At 33.2% G+C, this 16,632-nt stretch overlaps 1 protein-coding gene across 1 annotated transcript in view; it reads right to left on the bottom strand.

Annotated features, from left to right (window-relative positions):
• Positions 1-16,632, bottom strand: part of LOC121449227 (triadin-like) — a 72,540-nt gene that overhangs the window by 34,489 nt on the left and 21,419 nt on the right. The window contains exons 2-10 of the mRNA XM_041653531.1: positions 15,132-15,158; positions 14,698-14,727; positions 11,551-11,580; positions 9,727-9,753; positions 9,315-9,362; positions 8,634-8,681; positions 7,172-7,176; positions 4,588-4,663; positions 3,443-3,463 (exon numbers count right to left, since the gene is read on the bottom strand). Coding sequence (XP_041509465.1) covers positions 3,443-3,463; positions 4,588-4,597 — 31 coding nt within the window. The 5' untranslated portion in view covers positions 4,598-4,663; positions 7,172-7,176; positions 8,634-8,681; ... (3 more) ...; positions 14,698-14,727; positions 15,132-15,158. The remainder of the gene's footprint in view (positions 1-3,442; positions 3,464-4,587; positions 4,664-7,171; positions 7,177-8,633; positions 8,682-9,314; positions 9,363-9,726; positions 9,754-11,550; positions 11,581-14,697; positions 14,728-15,131; positions 15,159-16,632) is intronic.

Here is a 16,632-nt window from a genome sequence, read left to right as displayed (position 1 = left end):
TAAGATCAATAAAGTGAATGATAGCTCATCCTGGTGAGGACATGGAGTAAAGTAAGAACTCATTCACTGCTAGTAGGCATACAAACCTGTACCATCACTATGGAAATTAATATGGCAGTTCATCCTAAACCTGGGAATAACATACAATGAAATCCAGCTACACCAAAAGGACCTACGTTCTACTACAGAGACACTTTCACATCCACGTACATTGTCACGTTATTAATAAAAGCCAGAAATTTAAAAAAGCTGATATGTTCTCAAAGGGTAAATACATAATGACAAAATGGTACCTATACACAACAGAATATTACTAAGCCTTTAAAAATGTCATATATTCAGGTAAGTGAATAGAGCTAGAACAAATCCCGAGTGAGGTAATCTAGACTCCAAAAGACAACTATGATATGTATTCTCTTATATATGGATATTAGCTATTTAGTCATAAAATATTGAGCCTCAATCCATAAATCCACAGAGGTCACATATGGAGTATGGGATTAGGGGAGAGGGAAGAATTTTATGAAAAAGCAAATAAGAGTATATAGTTAAGAGAGGTAGTGGCAAGGAACCCGGAACAGAAGAAGAAAATTGAGAAAGAGAAGTAAGAACAAGTAATGGACAAATTATAAGGAGGCACAGCTAAAACTAAGGATAATTTGAAAAGTAATATGGAAGCTTACTATAGCAGAAGCTTCCTTAAAGATAAACATATATGAAAAAAATCTAAATGTAATTGTTTCATAATGGTAGAGACAAAGCGCTAATTCAACATCTTTTCCACCAAATGAAACTTTGTGTCCTCTATTTGATTTGTTGTTCAAAAGATGCCACAGGGAAAACCCAAACAATCCAGTATCACAAAGGCTATTGGCTGCTCTCCAAAAACTTATGATAAAGCCCCGTTGAAGAAGACAATGCCTATATAACTCATTGAACATGTAAAGTCATACCTCTAGGCTTCATGTCTACTTATTAGTGTCTATGGTACTGGAAGGTATGTTTCATGCTACTAATAAAGCAAACTAAATACCAACTCAGTTATCAACCCTTTGATCTACAATGGCAATATACTTTAAATACTCTGGTGCAATGATGGCACATGAATTTTGGGAGTACCCAAACACTATCTGATTAAATTAAAGATCCACTCCATAAAATGGAAATTATGGCCATGCTGCTCCGGTTTCCAAGAATCTGAGACTAGAAAGGCAATGGGCCTATGGGAAAAGCAAATGCTACTGTTCTCCTGAGAGATCATAGCAACACAATGACTACTAATGACATTCTGCAATACCTTAGGGCATTTTCATGCTGAGCTATTATTAGAGATGCTTCCTCCTGAAGTACCTGGTACAATACACAGACTCTCAACTGGACAGTGTGCATAGTGAGAGACCTTGTAACGTGTGTGTGTGTGTGTGTGTATGCCAGAGGAAATGAAGGGCATGAAAAGAAAAAGGTCTTATAAACACAACCGGACTGATGCACATATGAACTCAAGAGACTGTGATAGCATCCTCAGGTTATGCACAGGTCTGAGTCAAATGGGTCCAGTGCTGAGAGGAAAGTAAAAAGAAGCTCCCACCCCTAGCCTAGAAGCTATGTCCAATCAATAACCACTTACAAATGAAAAATTACTTTTTTCAAGGAATTCTCACTGAGTATACAAACCAGACATTGGGTTAGGCCTCATTCTAATCAGTAGATGGCCAATACAAAATGAACTCAATATTACTTTCGGAGATGTCTGATTGTTTATTTGGTTGGTTGGCTAGTTAGTTTGTGTCTCCTAATGCTTTGACTAGGTTTTCTTTTTAATATTACAGTTATTTTGCTAATATATAATGGTTTTGATTTTGTTTGTATAAGATTTCTGTCAGAGACACAAAAGTTTGTATCTCTGAGTATGCATGTTTTTTGTCCTTTTTCTCTGACTCTATTTTACCTGTTGTTTCTTTGTTTTGTCCTATTTCTTCTTTGTGTCATTTTATTTTACTTAGATATCTGTTTTTTTCTCTAATGAAAAGAAAGAAAGGATTTGGATGGGTGGAGAGGTTGGGAAGATCTTGGAAGAGTTAGGAAAGCGAAAATTGTAATTAGCCTACATTATATAAAAATAAATCCATTTTCAATAAAAAAAGTAAAAAAAGAGTGAGGAGAAGAAAGAGGAGGAGGAAGAGTTTGAGGAAAAGAAAGAAGTTGTGAGGGAGAATGAATTTAATCAGAATTGATTCAGAATGGATGCAATCATATTTTATTGTATATATGTATGTGTTTCCCAATGAGTAAACCTTTTTAAAAAATAATGATCAACCTCTAGTTAATTTTTATACAATTTACGTTATTTTTCCTAAATAAAGCTTGGGTTTTTAAACATCGTTTTTGTTTATAATGACATTTTATTATTATCTGAAACATGAAAGCATAATTTTTAATTACTGAAATCAATGTTTCAAACATTTAAAATTGAAATAAAAGGATACAGTATTAGTTGAAGATAATTGAGGAATATATTAGAAATATCGAATTATGAATTATCCCCACTCACATTGTGACTTTCACACTAACATTGAATGAATCTTCACATTGTGTTTATTGAATAAACCCTAACAACTAAACAGAACTAGATAAAAGAGAGATGAAACTACTTGTGGGTTTATAGAGATTTGTTTACTTTTATTTTATATTTTTAGTTGTTTTGCTTGCATGTATGCACTGAGCACATGCATGGTGTCCTTGGAGTCCAATAGGGTATTGGACTCCCAGGAACTGGACTTACAGATGGTTGTGATCCATCATGTGGGTGCTGATCTAGAACCTGGGTTCTCTGGAAGAACATTCAGCATTATTAACTGCTGAAACCTCTCTTCAGTTCCACAACTATTGGTTTTATCTACTTGTATCATTCATGAAAAATATGATACAGGGGCACAGTGAAGGAAAGCATTTTAAGCATTCCTGATATGTTCTAATATAGTGCACTAGGTATAACCATAGACTCACATGCCCTGGTGTTAATAAATAGACAACACCATGTATCTTTTGTTGATGTTTGTTATATAAATAATATAATAGTTTTATATTAATAAACCTGTTTTTGAAATTTAACTTACCAGTTAAACACACTGTAAAATAAAGTTTCATAACAGAATGTTCTTTTTAAAAACTGTGCATTATTAGTATGTGAGCATGCTTTTGTGTGTGTGTGTGTGTGTGTGTGTGTGTGTCTGCGTGTGTTTGTGGGTGAGTGTTTGCATATGTGCTATATAACACATGGATGGAGGTCAGCGGTCAAAACTGTAGACTCAATTTTTATTCTGTCTACCTTTAACTGGGCCCAGGGGATTGAATTCATGTCACCAGGAATGTATAACAACTAGTACTACTCCATGAGCGAGCTCACACACCCATATCCTTCTATTCTAAATGATATACTTACTTGAAGATGATTTAGGCTTATCTAAACAGAAAAAACATGAGTGAAAATTTTCTATTATATATGCATATATATAGTTAACTATATTTTCTATTTTACTGTTTTAAATGGGATAAATTAAGTATATATTAAAGTAAGTAATAGAGTAATATTTCATAAGTCTTTAAAATATTTTCTAAAATGTTTTAATAGATCTGCTATAAAATTTGGGAGTGTTGAACTTCTTAGTTTTCTCTTCATCTGCAAAATTTTAACTTTTATTGGATAAGACAATAGGCATTTAAAATAATCTGAATGTCTACCTACTTATTATTGCCACAGAATAATGTTCCACTGACCTTTCTGGGAATGCATTAATATTCAATTAATAATTTGAATTCACAAGAATGTGATTGAAAAGTGATATAAAATTCGGGAAAGTATACATTTGTATAGGACATGAAAATCTACAATTTATAAGTACATTCCTCTATATCCAATGAAGTATGCCTTCTGGAATTATTAATTAATGTATTATTCAGTCTTAAATATAAGCTTTCTTCATTCAAAAACAAATATTTCATTATAATTTGGGACATTTTTGAATGGTGAGTGAATATATAAAAAAAGAAGACAAAAGATTATTTTTTTCGGTTAGAACACTTTGTTACAGTACCTAAGCCATACAAAGAACCTCATATCATAAAACTTAGTAATATTATAAAATTTGTAAAGCTAATTGTTACATATTTTAATAAATATATTTCAAGAAAATATTTTTGCTGAAGTTCACAGTCAGTCAAATTTAACACGTGTAATTGTTAATAATATTTTTAAGCCATATAAAGGCATACCAAACCATGAGTATGATAAATGGCAGTAATAGAAATCTTGCTAAATAGCTAATATTATGGAAAGAATTTGTAAGTCATGAAAGCAAATTCAGTTTGCTAGTTTCTCTGTATTATGCAGCATTCTTTGACAATCTTTTTTTATTACCTCTGAAACCACAGCTAGTGTCAGAGAAGATAGATTATAGTACAAAACACAAAGCTAAACAGTACTGATAAATAAAACAAAAAGTGCCTACTTCATTTTTTTTTTTTAGTGCTCAGATTTAATGAACATGATGAACAAAGACAGCATGTAAGCCAAAAGGCCAAGAATACCTGTTGTCATAGACTGACGATCTTTTTCTTGAGGTTCGGCTTTTTCTAGAGGGGAAAATGAAGAATCACAGGAGATGTGAATATTTTTGGAGCAGGGAGTGTGGCACATTTCATCTTGGCAGAGACCCTCACTTGCACAGGAAGCATATTCTTAAAGCCATTTCTCTGCAACTTGTAACACAGAGAGTCTATTACCAAAGAATATATTATAAACAGGGTTAGATTCATTGTCAAGTGACCCTGAAAATGTGCTCTCCCAACACCTAAGGGCAGTGCCAGGTGTTCAGTCTCTTGTTGTCCTGTGACTTAAAAGGAAAGAGATACAACATGTCAAATAAAACAATTTGAAGAAGCTGCTGTGTTAGTGAAGGTGTCCCTGTCTTGTGGCAAAGGGCAGTCTTTTCCTCCTCCTCTGACATTGCTGCCTTCAAGTTTCCTTCTTCCCTTGTCAGAAACGATTTAATTCTGAACATTGACTCTCGTCTTGCTTAAAATGCATTATAGATATGCCTTACCCTACAGTGTACCACACTTCATACCCTACACATCACCTACCCTCCAGATCCAGCCAGAAGCATCAATGCTTAAACTCAACCGGTTCCAGGATGTGGCAAATGGAACCCAAATTGGTGAGCAACAAACACCTTTCTAAGCCCTCTGAAAATATCCCAAGAAACAATTATTTTTAAAAACTATCTCTTTCCCACCAAACGCAGTGTTTTAAAGTCCCACATGATGGAATATTTTAAAGGGAAGTGGGTTTATTTGGAAACTGAGCAAAAACTAGAGCGGGACACACTAATGACCTCCAGAGCTGTATTGGGGTGGTCCCAGTATGTGTCTGTCTTTCCTTTCCTTTGCTCTTTACCTTAGAAATTCTCTTTAACTAATGATATTTTCCTTCAACATCACGTACCAGCCATTTAAGTAGATAGAAATATGTGAGAAGTGAAACCACCTGAGAATAAATTGTAAACTAAACTTGAAATCTCTCCAGAATAGAGTTCCATTAACTGTATTTACCTAAATGGAAAATGATATAAACTTGTACATAATAACAAGTAGACGCCAACATTCCAATATAAAATAAAATGAGAACATTTCAAAAGTTAAATAAAATAACAATTATAGCATAGATACACACACACACAAAACACACACACCCATCTGAAATACCTGTCAAGTGTTAGTGTACCTTTTTGTCAAGTGTAAATTTTCATTCTAATTAGGCTCCGTAAATCTACATCCCATCTCCTGGACCACCAATATGACATCCTTTCTTCTTGTTCACATTTGTCTTTAGATCTTATCATTTAATTTTTACTCAGTGGTTAAACAAATTGTGTTCTACAAAGATATCTCCCTGCAGAAGCAGAATGATAATTTTGACACATTATTAGACTTATTTCACTTCTGTGAACATGGGTTTTTTTAAGGTTCACAACCTCCTAAATCCATTAGCATTTCTTGAAGAATTCATCATTACAATCTCTGTATAAGGAAATGATCTTTGCAGTTCAACTCAAGGAAATTTTACAGTTTTACGATTTTAGTAGATAAGTGGCAAAATGTTTATAAGTTTTTGGTTTTCTAAATACCAAATCTATAAGGTATCTTGAAAATTAAAATTAATACTAAGTATTGTTAATAGCATAATTACTCATTTAATTTCCCCTTGCTATAAACTATGTAAATTTACATGATTTGCTAACTACTTTTTGTTGTTGGTATTTAATTACCTGTATGGACTTACCTTTTTAATATTAATAATATTTATAGACCTTCCAGACATTTCTTCCACACAAATATCATGAATCATTAATTAATATTGAACCACAAGGAGTTAAATCAAAGCCATAAAATAACATCAATTTATCACATGTAGAAATTTAGTTATAGTCTACACTAAAAACAAATAAAAATGAGCAAATTGTTAAAGTTGAAGTTAGTAGGCTATTTTATTTGATGATTAAGGGCTTCACTTTGGAGAACAAGGCAAAATAGATGGCATACTGATGAGTACTAGCCACAGAAAAATAAAAAAAATATTTCATTCATACCCATATGTATTTGTTCTTGGCTCAGATTATTTTCTCAGCTTAAAGCAAGCCTGCTTTTTTTCCTGAGCACTATTATGTTAAAATAACAAATATAATTATTCATATTGCTTAGTGAAAAGCTGACTAAAGATATGAAATGCACATAAATTTACAACAATCTCTGTTTTTGGAATACAAATATGCCAAGATAGCTTTTCCTATCTTTAAATATCAACAATGGGCTGAGATACTCCAGGCTTGAAGGATGTCTCAATATGGCACTATGAAAATTAAAGGAACATTTATTGGTGTTAAAAATTAACTCAGTGGAAGAAGAAAGAGAAAAATGGTCATATTTAAAGTGAAGTTGTCTTGGGGTAGCCTATAATTTGTATGAGTTATTTTCTCTTGAGTTTTATTTTATTTCACAAAATATTTTTATCTTATCATCTCAGTTCAAAGAAAAGAATGCTTCATAGATTGTTTGTGTTAGAAAAATTAAGCGCAATAAAATGTGGATCACTGTATAATCAAAGAGATGAGATTTCATCTAAGATTCAAAGAAAGAGGATAAGAGGTTCAAGACATCAGCTTAGAGCAAGACTCAAAAGTTTCCTTTGTCTTCTTGGGAAAGTCTCCAAAAATGAAGAGTGTGAATCCTTTTTCCTACCCATGAAATGATGGAGGTGTGTTCTACTAATCTTAAGGCAAATCTTTAAATAAACATAACCACACAACTCTTTGAGGAATGAACAGAATCATATGAGCTAATTTATAAGCAGACAAAGCTTCAAATTCTGTGATTTTAATTTATTTTAAAATTGTATTGTTGTTTGTGCTTAGACTTACTCTGTGTGTATCTCACTTGCATATGCACACACAGACTCTTTCACACACACATATACATAAAAACTGAGAAATAGAAATATAGATGATAGATAGATAGATAGATAGACAGACAGATAGATAGATAGATAGACAGACAGACAGATAGATGATTGAAAGATGATAGAGATCAGGTGTTCAGATGTGTCCATTGTGAAAATCAGAGAACAACTTTGGAAGCCAATTCTCTCATCTTATAGGATTTGGGAATTAAGTTCAGGTCATCTCACTTTTATACCAAGCATGTTTACTTGTTGGTTATCTCACTTATCTGGATTTCTGCAATTTTAAGATTTGAGAAAATGTGATTTGACAATAAGATGAAAGATCAAATTAGAATACATGATGTTTAATATTTTTTTTTTTTTTTTTTTTTTTTTTGGTTTTTTTTTCGAGACAGGGTTTCTCTGTGGTTTTGGAGCCTGTCCTGGAACTAGCTCTTGTAGACCAGGCTGGTCTCGAACTCACAGAGATCCGCCTGCCTCTGCCTCCCGAGTGCTGATGATGTTTAATATTTAAATTGATCTCCTAATAAATTATATATAATTTTGCCAATCACACTCTAAAAAATAATGTTAAGACACTTTCGTTTCTACTACCTTCAGTGAAAATTATTTTGAAATTATCCACAATAACTCATAATTTTGCAATTTATGGCTTTAAATATATACATGACTCACCCATGATAATTCAGACTAACAAGAACTAAAAAACGACAAAACCAAAAGACATGCTAACATGTAAGGCATGGAATCAATGAGGTTTCCACCCTAAATTAAGAACTACTAGAGACTAATAAACTCTGAAAGGAGAATTTGTTTCTCTCAGTGATGAGCCTCCTATTGGCTATCCAATATCAAGCTGTCAGCCCTAAATAAACAACATTTAATAAAGTAAGCAGATTGTATTTATCAATTTATGCATACATATGTTTGTGTGAAATAATAATAAAGGAAAATAGGCAATGAATATGAAAAGTAAGGGGCATGGCAGGGATAGAGGAAATAATGTGATTATATTTTAATTAATTTTTAATTAAAAATTGTACATACTTAATGCATACTTGTGCATATCTATGTGCACAAAACTGAACTAGAAAAGATTATAAAGGAATTTCTTTACCTGTCTTCTCTGCTGTGATAACTTTTACCTGCTTGAGAACTTTTTGTTCTGTAGTAAGAAAAAGGATTAATACAAACAGAAGTTTCCAACATAGCAGTAAAAAGCAATCAAGTATTCCAACCTTCATAGTTTGTGTTTGTTTAGATAAAAAATTAAAAAGTTAGATTTTCAACGAAACAGCTAATTACAAGTTCTTTTAGATTGAATGAAACCACAAGGAAAATGTCCCGGAAGAGATATATCTGCCCAGTAACTCTCTTGGTAAATTTTGGCAAACTTAATTTGTCTTTGAATCTGTGCATATTAACCTTTCCCTAAAGGACAATGTTTAGAAGACTCTCTTGTCCAGGATTAAAGGACAATATTTGGAAGACTGTCTTATTGGAAAAGACAAGTTGGAAAAGGTAAGTCCCCATGTGAGGTCCATTTATCTGGGGACTGAGTGGGATGCTGTTTGCAGTAAGCCCAGGTCTGTTGGGCAGGGGAAGAAGGCTGCCTACTTGAACCCTACTGTTACACTCTCTGTTCAGCCTATGTTGGATGGATGACTTAGAAATGCTCTCTAGAAGCTGATTGCTTAAGGCATGTGTTACTACAAGTGGCTTTGGATCTGACTCTTCCTTTTGATATAGGTAGAACAGTGGAAGACCACTGGATGCCACAGTGCCGTTTGGGAAATACCTGGTTTAGCATGAGGAACGACTTGCTCTGGTTTGGAATTGCCCTGTTCTGAAAGTCATAAAAATGATATGTCAGACATTTTAAAGTTTTCTAGTATGGCACACAATGAATATTCTGTATGACTTGTGCCAATGGTTTTTAAAATTGAAAATAGCAATTATTCCAATAAGGAGAATTATTTTGAAACTTCTGGGCTATCCCATTTCATATCAAAATGCTAAAGGATTTGTTTTCGGAAAAACAGTACATGCATACAAAACCTTTTCTTTACATAACACCTGTAATTTTCAAATCACAGGCTTTTTCAAAGTATAAATGTAGACGCATAGATTAAAGTTTACAGTTATGGAAATGGAAAATGCTCTTTAAAAAGATTGTATATGAGCATTACAGAAGAAGCAGATATACATACTGTGTGTTTGAGCTTTGTCAGGTGGAGCTGAAAGAATAAAATTTTAATAAAATATCTGACAAATACAATGTTTTAAAACAACTAATATTAAGTTTTAAGTGGTATTAAGTATAACTAGCTTTAAAAGGCTCTTTATTTTTAATGCTGTACCAGTGATGTATTTCAACAGCTATGTACTGGTTCATCAGGTTTGGACTTGCCACCAAACCCTGTTGATAACTTAAACTTCCTCCCCAAAATTCACAATGTAGAAAAAATAAGCCTATTTCCAGAAGTTAGCCTCTGATCTCAATTTCCACACCTTGGCATCAGTATATGAACACCACACACACACACACACACACACACACACACACACACACACAGACACACACAATGTAAAGAATTACTTGTAATTCTAAAATTAACACACTTTCTGGTAAAATGTGCTCACCTCTAATAAACAAAAGACATGAGAAAAAATCATAAAAAGGTAGATAGACATTTATGTCTGATGTATACACCCATTATATTATTTACAAGAGCCTACAGACACAAATTATGATTATAGCTGCTGAGTAAATTCTCATGAGGAGTGGAGCGGGATGGCTACACTGTACATGAAGCTAGATTTAGATTCTTAGATTAGTTGATAAATAAAGATTTTGCTACATCATTTCTCATAATGAAGGAATGGCTTCCATAGAGCTTGAGGGCTTTCACAAACTTGCCTCGGGTCAGCAACCAGTTGGTACCAAACACGATTTAATCATGACAGTATAAACTAAACGAGGTCATCTTGTTTTTCAGGTTAACCTCAGCTGTTAATAAAATGATGCAGTTAGTCTGGAATGGGTTCTTAAGAAAATTACTCAGGGGGTTGTAAAAAATTAGACAGGGTGTAAAATTTTAGCTCCAACATTTGTTAGCTTGAAAATACTGAAAAACTAATTGTATGAATTTGGCCTTATGAACCATCTCCAAACTATTGCATAAGGAAAGCACTTGCTGTGTTGTCTGCTTCCCTAATGAAGAAAGTTACAGTGCAGTGTCCATTTGTACTTCATAAGCGTCCTCTTGAGTACTAGCCATTGTTCTCCTCATTCCCAAAGAGCTCATGACTTTGTGTTTGCGACTCTTGTAATAATTGATATAAATAAAGCCACAAAACAGACATGATCACACCTGATATCAAAACACTCAGATGAATACTTTCTAAATCTTGGAGTCATTTCTAAGTTAAGTATAAATTAGTGAGACAACAAAGATGACCCTGAGAGAGACATACATGGATCTAATCTACATGATAAATAGAAAAAAAAAAACAAGATCCCCTGAGAAAATTGGGAGCATGGGGATCATGGGAGAAGGCATAAGGGGAGGGCAGAGGAAGGAAGGGGAGCAGAGAAAACTACATGACTCAATATAAACAGTTAAAAAAGGTAGTGGTCCTCCACCAGTGGGTCATTGACCCCTTTGGGTGGGGTCACATATCAGATATTTGCATATCATACATTTACATAATGATGAATAGCAGTAATACGTTACAATTATTAAGTAGCAATAAAATAATTTTATGTTGGAGTCACTACAACATGAAGAACTGTATTAATGGGTTATGGCATTAGGAAGGTTGAGAATCACTGATATAAAGCCATATTCTAGCCATATCTCACAAAATAGAAATCTGAATTTTACTAGAGTATTATGAAATATTATTAGACAATAGATAGGGAGAAATCACAAGTAACTGAGAGACTGTGGAAATTCTGTTGGTAGTCAGTGAAAATTTCAATTTCAGCCTGTGGGAGGTATGACTTCTGATACTATTAACAATATTGTTACCTGGTTTTGCTTCCTTTTTAATTTGTGGCTCTGAAAGGAGAAAAAGGCAAAAAAAATGACTTTAATGGAATAAACTAAAGTATAAATTTATCATTAAAAATATTTTGTGTTCATTTCCATAAACAGTGAAGAATTTTGAATTATTATTCCAGATCCTTGGTGCACTGTTAAGGAATGATTATTGAACACAGTAGATAGACTCCTACTATCCACTTGTCTGTCATTAAGGTGTTTTTTTAAAAGTAAGTCTCAGGTGAACAGGTAGTTGAGAGTTTATTTAAACCTAAACTGTCTTCTTGGTTTCAATCTGCTTGTAAAAAGTAGTTCTAAACTAATATTAGATAAATCATTTCAACCACAAAATTAGAAGAGGTTGTCTGAAATGAATCTAATTGCTATCTGTTTAATTTAGGAAATTAGATATATACTATTATGGATTGAATGTATGCCCCCCAAATAGGTTGAGTCCTCAGCATTAATATCTGCAAAGTGACTTTATATGGAAATTGGGTTAGTACAGGTGTAATGAATTAAGATGAGATGAGACCTTGTTAGGGTTGGGTGGCTCCTCATAAGAGGCAGAGAGGGAGAGGATGGACATGTGACAATGGAAGCAGAGATTGAAGTGATGATGAATTTAAATCTTAGGGAATATATGAATTAATGTAACCACCAAAACTTAGAAGAGCCAAGGAAGACATTTCGGTTAAGCTTGGAAAAGGAATGTCATTCAACATGTACAGTTGTGGTGGAACACACATGTTGTTTTAAGAAACAGCTTGGAGTACGTTATTCCTTCATGGAAACTCATAGATTGTATTGATATGTGAAATACTGCTATAACATATGCAAATATGGATGTAGACTGTGAATAACACAGTGGGGAGATACTGGAAAATTTGTGAAATGTATGAAAAGAGCCTGGATTCACTTGAAGAGATTACTATTTACATAAAAACAGACACTAAAGACTGTTCTGAAGACAGTTAAGAAGGAAAGAGAATGAGATCAATCATGGTCATTGAAGAAGAGGGTGTATTTGTTGAAAGGCAAAGCACTTAACTGAAATATGTTCTTCTGTAGACTGAACGTCCAAAATTGCAAGCAAATAACTTGAGATTCTATTAACAGAATATTTCCAAGAACATGATTAAATGTAGGTAGACTAATACCAATCTGTCCCTTATAACAGAATGGGAAAACTATCCATAAAAATTTTTATCAAAACTATTTATAAAAAATAAATCATTCCATAGTGATTTGAGAAAATTTCATCCAGTCCTTAATTATCCTAGATACAGGTCTAACTGTACCTGGACAAAAGAATGAAACTGTGTGTAAATCAGCTTGATCCAACCAGTCACTTCTATAGAAAACAAAAGAAAAATGGCCCAAGAAAGAGCTATGGAGGATCTGTCTTTATTGAATTATCACGGATTAAATGTGAGATGAATCAAGCTCCTGAGAATTTTAAATAAGCAAAGACAACACAACTAAAGGGACAGAGACAAAATCAAGTGAAAAAATGACTAAAAGGGGTAAATCCATTCTTAGCAAGGGCCTGATATACACCTAACACCCCATCAAGTTCAGAAGACTGAACAGAAACAGAGAGAATATTCTGAAGACTTGAATTCCAGGATTGAGAACTTGTTTACTTATAACATCCTTATTTTTACTTTTAAACTTTCCCCTTGGAATGAGAATGTGCACCTAATGGCTGTCTCACCGCTTTGTTTGTAATCAGATCATTCACTATGGACTCACAGGTAGAGAATATTTTCATCACATTATTCCACCCAAAGCTGATGTAGATAACCTAGAAATGGCATCAATATCTGGAATTGTTAGGTGTTTAACACATGGGATTAGTAGTAGATGTTGTAGTAATTAATATTAGACAATGTAGGTATGGTATCAGTGTATGTTGCACATAGGAAAGACACAAATTTTGGCAGGATAAAGTACAGATTAGAATGGAATACAGTATTTACTCCAAAAAGTATGTCCAAGTCCTTATCTGCAGGATCTCAGAATGTTATCCTACTGGAAATATGCTTCTTGCAGATGTAACTACTTAGGATGTAACAAAAGGGGTGGAGGTTGGTATCCCATCCACTGTGAATGGAGTTCTTAAGAGGAAAGCTACTAAAACAAAACACACTCATGGAAAAGATGGCCATGTAACCATGGAGACGGAAGTTAGAGTTATCTGTAAGCAAAAAAGGCACAGCTAGAATGCTGGTAAGCGTTAGCAGTCAAGAAAGGCAAGGATGGATTCTTTGTGGGTTTCAGAAAAAAAACATGGCTCAACCAACTCATTGATTTTGGATCTGTAGCCTCCGGTAACTGAAGGAATAAACATACATTATAGAGTCATCAGTTTGTGGTGTTTTATTGAGCTCTATTCTACAGCACTAATATATTCATCAGGCATGATTCCAAATTTTAACTGTTTTCACAGTTGTATGCTGTGAGTTCCTTTGAAAACGTTTCTGCTGCATACTACGAGTTATGGAATTGACTGTCTAAGTCAGGAGGTTGGAAAGAGAAGTATGTGACAGATTTACCTGACAGGAATCTGTGCTTGCAAAATTTAAAGATGTGGGTTGGCAAGAGTCAGGCAAGTACCAATTGCTTTGTTTGAACCATAGAAACTTCTTGTAGTGTTTATATATACATACCATGTTTTTTAGAAGTTGATATCTTAGATGAATTTACAAAAAGCTTTGTTGTTTTATTTTTTCTTTCAATGAATAAATATTACATACTTGTAATTCTCAAGGTACATTTGTGAAGTATAAATGGATATTTCAGGACTGCAACAATGTTAGAAATATATGTTCTCTTTAAAAATCAGTAGCATAGCAATCTTGTCTATAAAGGCCTACTGGTTTATTATTTGTTTATTTAATTGATTACTTATTTAATTACTTATTTATTTATTTGTGTGGGGTGGCAATTGTTTGAATGACTGAGAAGTGGTGGAAGGAAAATGGCTCAGAAGAGAAGGATTATACAGAAACCACAATTGGCCAGAATTTTACTTTATATATGAGAATGTAGCTTCCCATAACATTTCAAAGAGATATGCTATTCATTATAAATATGGAATACATGTATAAATTTGTACATTCAAATACATACCTGACTTCTCTTCTTTTTTCACTTGTGGCTCTAAAAAATTAAATTATAATGATAATCAATATAATTGATCTCTTTTGTACACATGCATTTCTATTTTATAGTATCAATTATATTTTAATATGAAACAAGCAAAGGACATTCCTTTCCAACCAAAACAAATTTTTTTAACAAAAAAATGTAAACACCAACTAAAACTCGTAGTGACAGTGTCAAGGATGGGTATATTTCCAGTGAATCAAAAATAAAGCAAAAAGGAAAATTTCAGCATAGTATATAAAGTTGGAGTCTATGCACAATGTATAGACAAAACTGTGAAGCAACCAGCTTTCAGAATAATATTTGAAATGGGCAAAGATGAATCTGTAAAAAACATGCATCTAATATCTGTGGTTTTCTGCTGATTTATTCATTCATTAAGCATGCACATAACATACGTGTTGGTATGGGCTTCGCATCTTTGCCTGTGAACCATTGAAAGAAATTAAAGATGTCAGTCATAAAATGCTTATTGAATTGTTATCATTCAATATCATAGAATTTAGATGTATTTAAAAATAAAAACCAAACAATATAGATTTCAGCTACTCCTCTTTACTAAATATGTATAACATTTTTATTTATTGCTCACGATAAAGATTCTAATGGTGATTCGTTTTAATTATAGAATTTTAGTGTGATTGCATTCATTGGTAAAGTTAGGATGCTCACCAATTCTTGTGCAGCATAACCTTGTCTATAAAGTTAAGCACACACATTTAATTTTGACACCTATCAATTTTAGCTCATCATTGTGCTAGACGAATAATTCAAAGATTTTAAAATTTTTAGAATTATTAGTATTATCTACTGAATTGGAAGCTCTGACTGAGTACAGACACATTTATCCCAGCCTGAGCAGATAGTGCAGGGATTTGCAATCTTCTATAGAAGGTCAGGTAGTCTGAACCTCATTTTTAGGTCATTATGTTCCATACATCTATAATTTTAATAAAACATATTTTGGAGGAATATATTAAATTATTAATGAAGCAATTTTATGCTCCATATTGATCTCAGACTTTCTAATCACCTTCAAAATGATAAACACAGAAGTTATTCTACAGTGCCCAAGGCTCATTGAATTGTTTAAAATTTGAATTTAAAGTAAAAAGGGAAAGTTCCATGTACAAGTAGAAAACAAATGCTCAGAAATTTATTTACCATACTCATAATTTGAATGATTACTTTTACTTGATTTAAAGAAAGAAAACAAGTTGGTTATCTCCAAAATTGGGGGATTATAATACTAACTTTTAAGATGATTTAGACAGTTATAGTACAATTACAGACTCATAAAATTCTTGAACATAATATCCTTTTATGCAAATAAAACGTGGAAATTTTTCTCTGGCAGAATTGCTTGAGGAATCTTATATAAAGTATCATTTAAAAAGTGAATTAACATTACATAAGAGATAATGGCTTAATAGGAATTGAGTGGAATCTTAGAAATTTTACAGTACATAGTAAGAGATTTAAGAATACATTGCAATCAATTATTTTGGTCTTATAAAATAAAAACACCTGTTTGTGACTCGTCCAGGTTTTGTCAAGTGTTTATGTGTTCATTGAGAAGCCTTATCAGGTCCATGTTCAATTGTAAGGAATTCCAACTACAATTCCCAGAGCAACCTCATTGTCTAAGAAACAGTCCTCACACCACATCTGACATCTGCTCCATAAGAAACCTTTTTATGTTTGTTTGTTTGGTTGGTTTTTCAAGACAGGGATCTCTGTGTAACAACTCTGGCTATCCAAAAACTTGCTTTGTAGACCAGGCTGGCCTCGAACCGCCTGCCTCTGCCTCCTGAGTGCTGGGATTAAAGATGTGTGCCACCACTGCGTGAATCATAAGAAACTTTTGAGATGTGCCCTAAAATTTGTCATTTGGGAGCT

Source organism: Microtus oregoni, unplaced genomic scaffold (assembly GCF_018167655.1).
Source record: "Microtus oregoni isolate MIOR12 unplaced genomic scaffold, Mior012 000006F_ref0000085, whole genome shotgun sequence".
Classification (NCBI taxonomy): domain Eukaryota; kingdom Metazoa; phylum Chordata; class Mammalia; order Rodentia; family Cricetidae; genus Microtus; species Microtus oregoni.
This window is presented reverse-complemented; position numbering and strand designations above follow the sequence as displayed.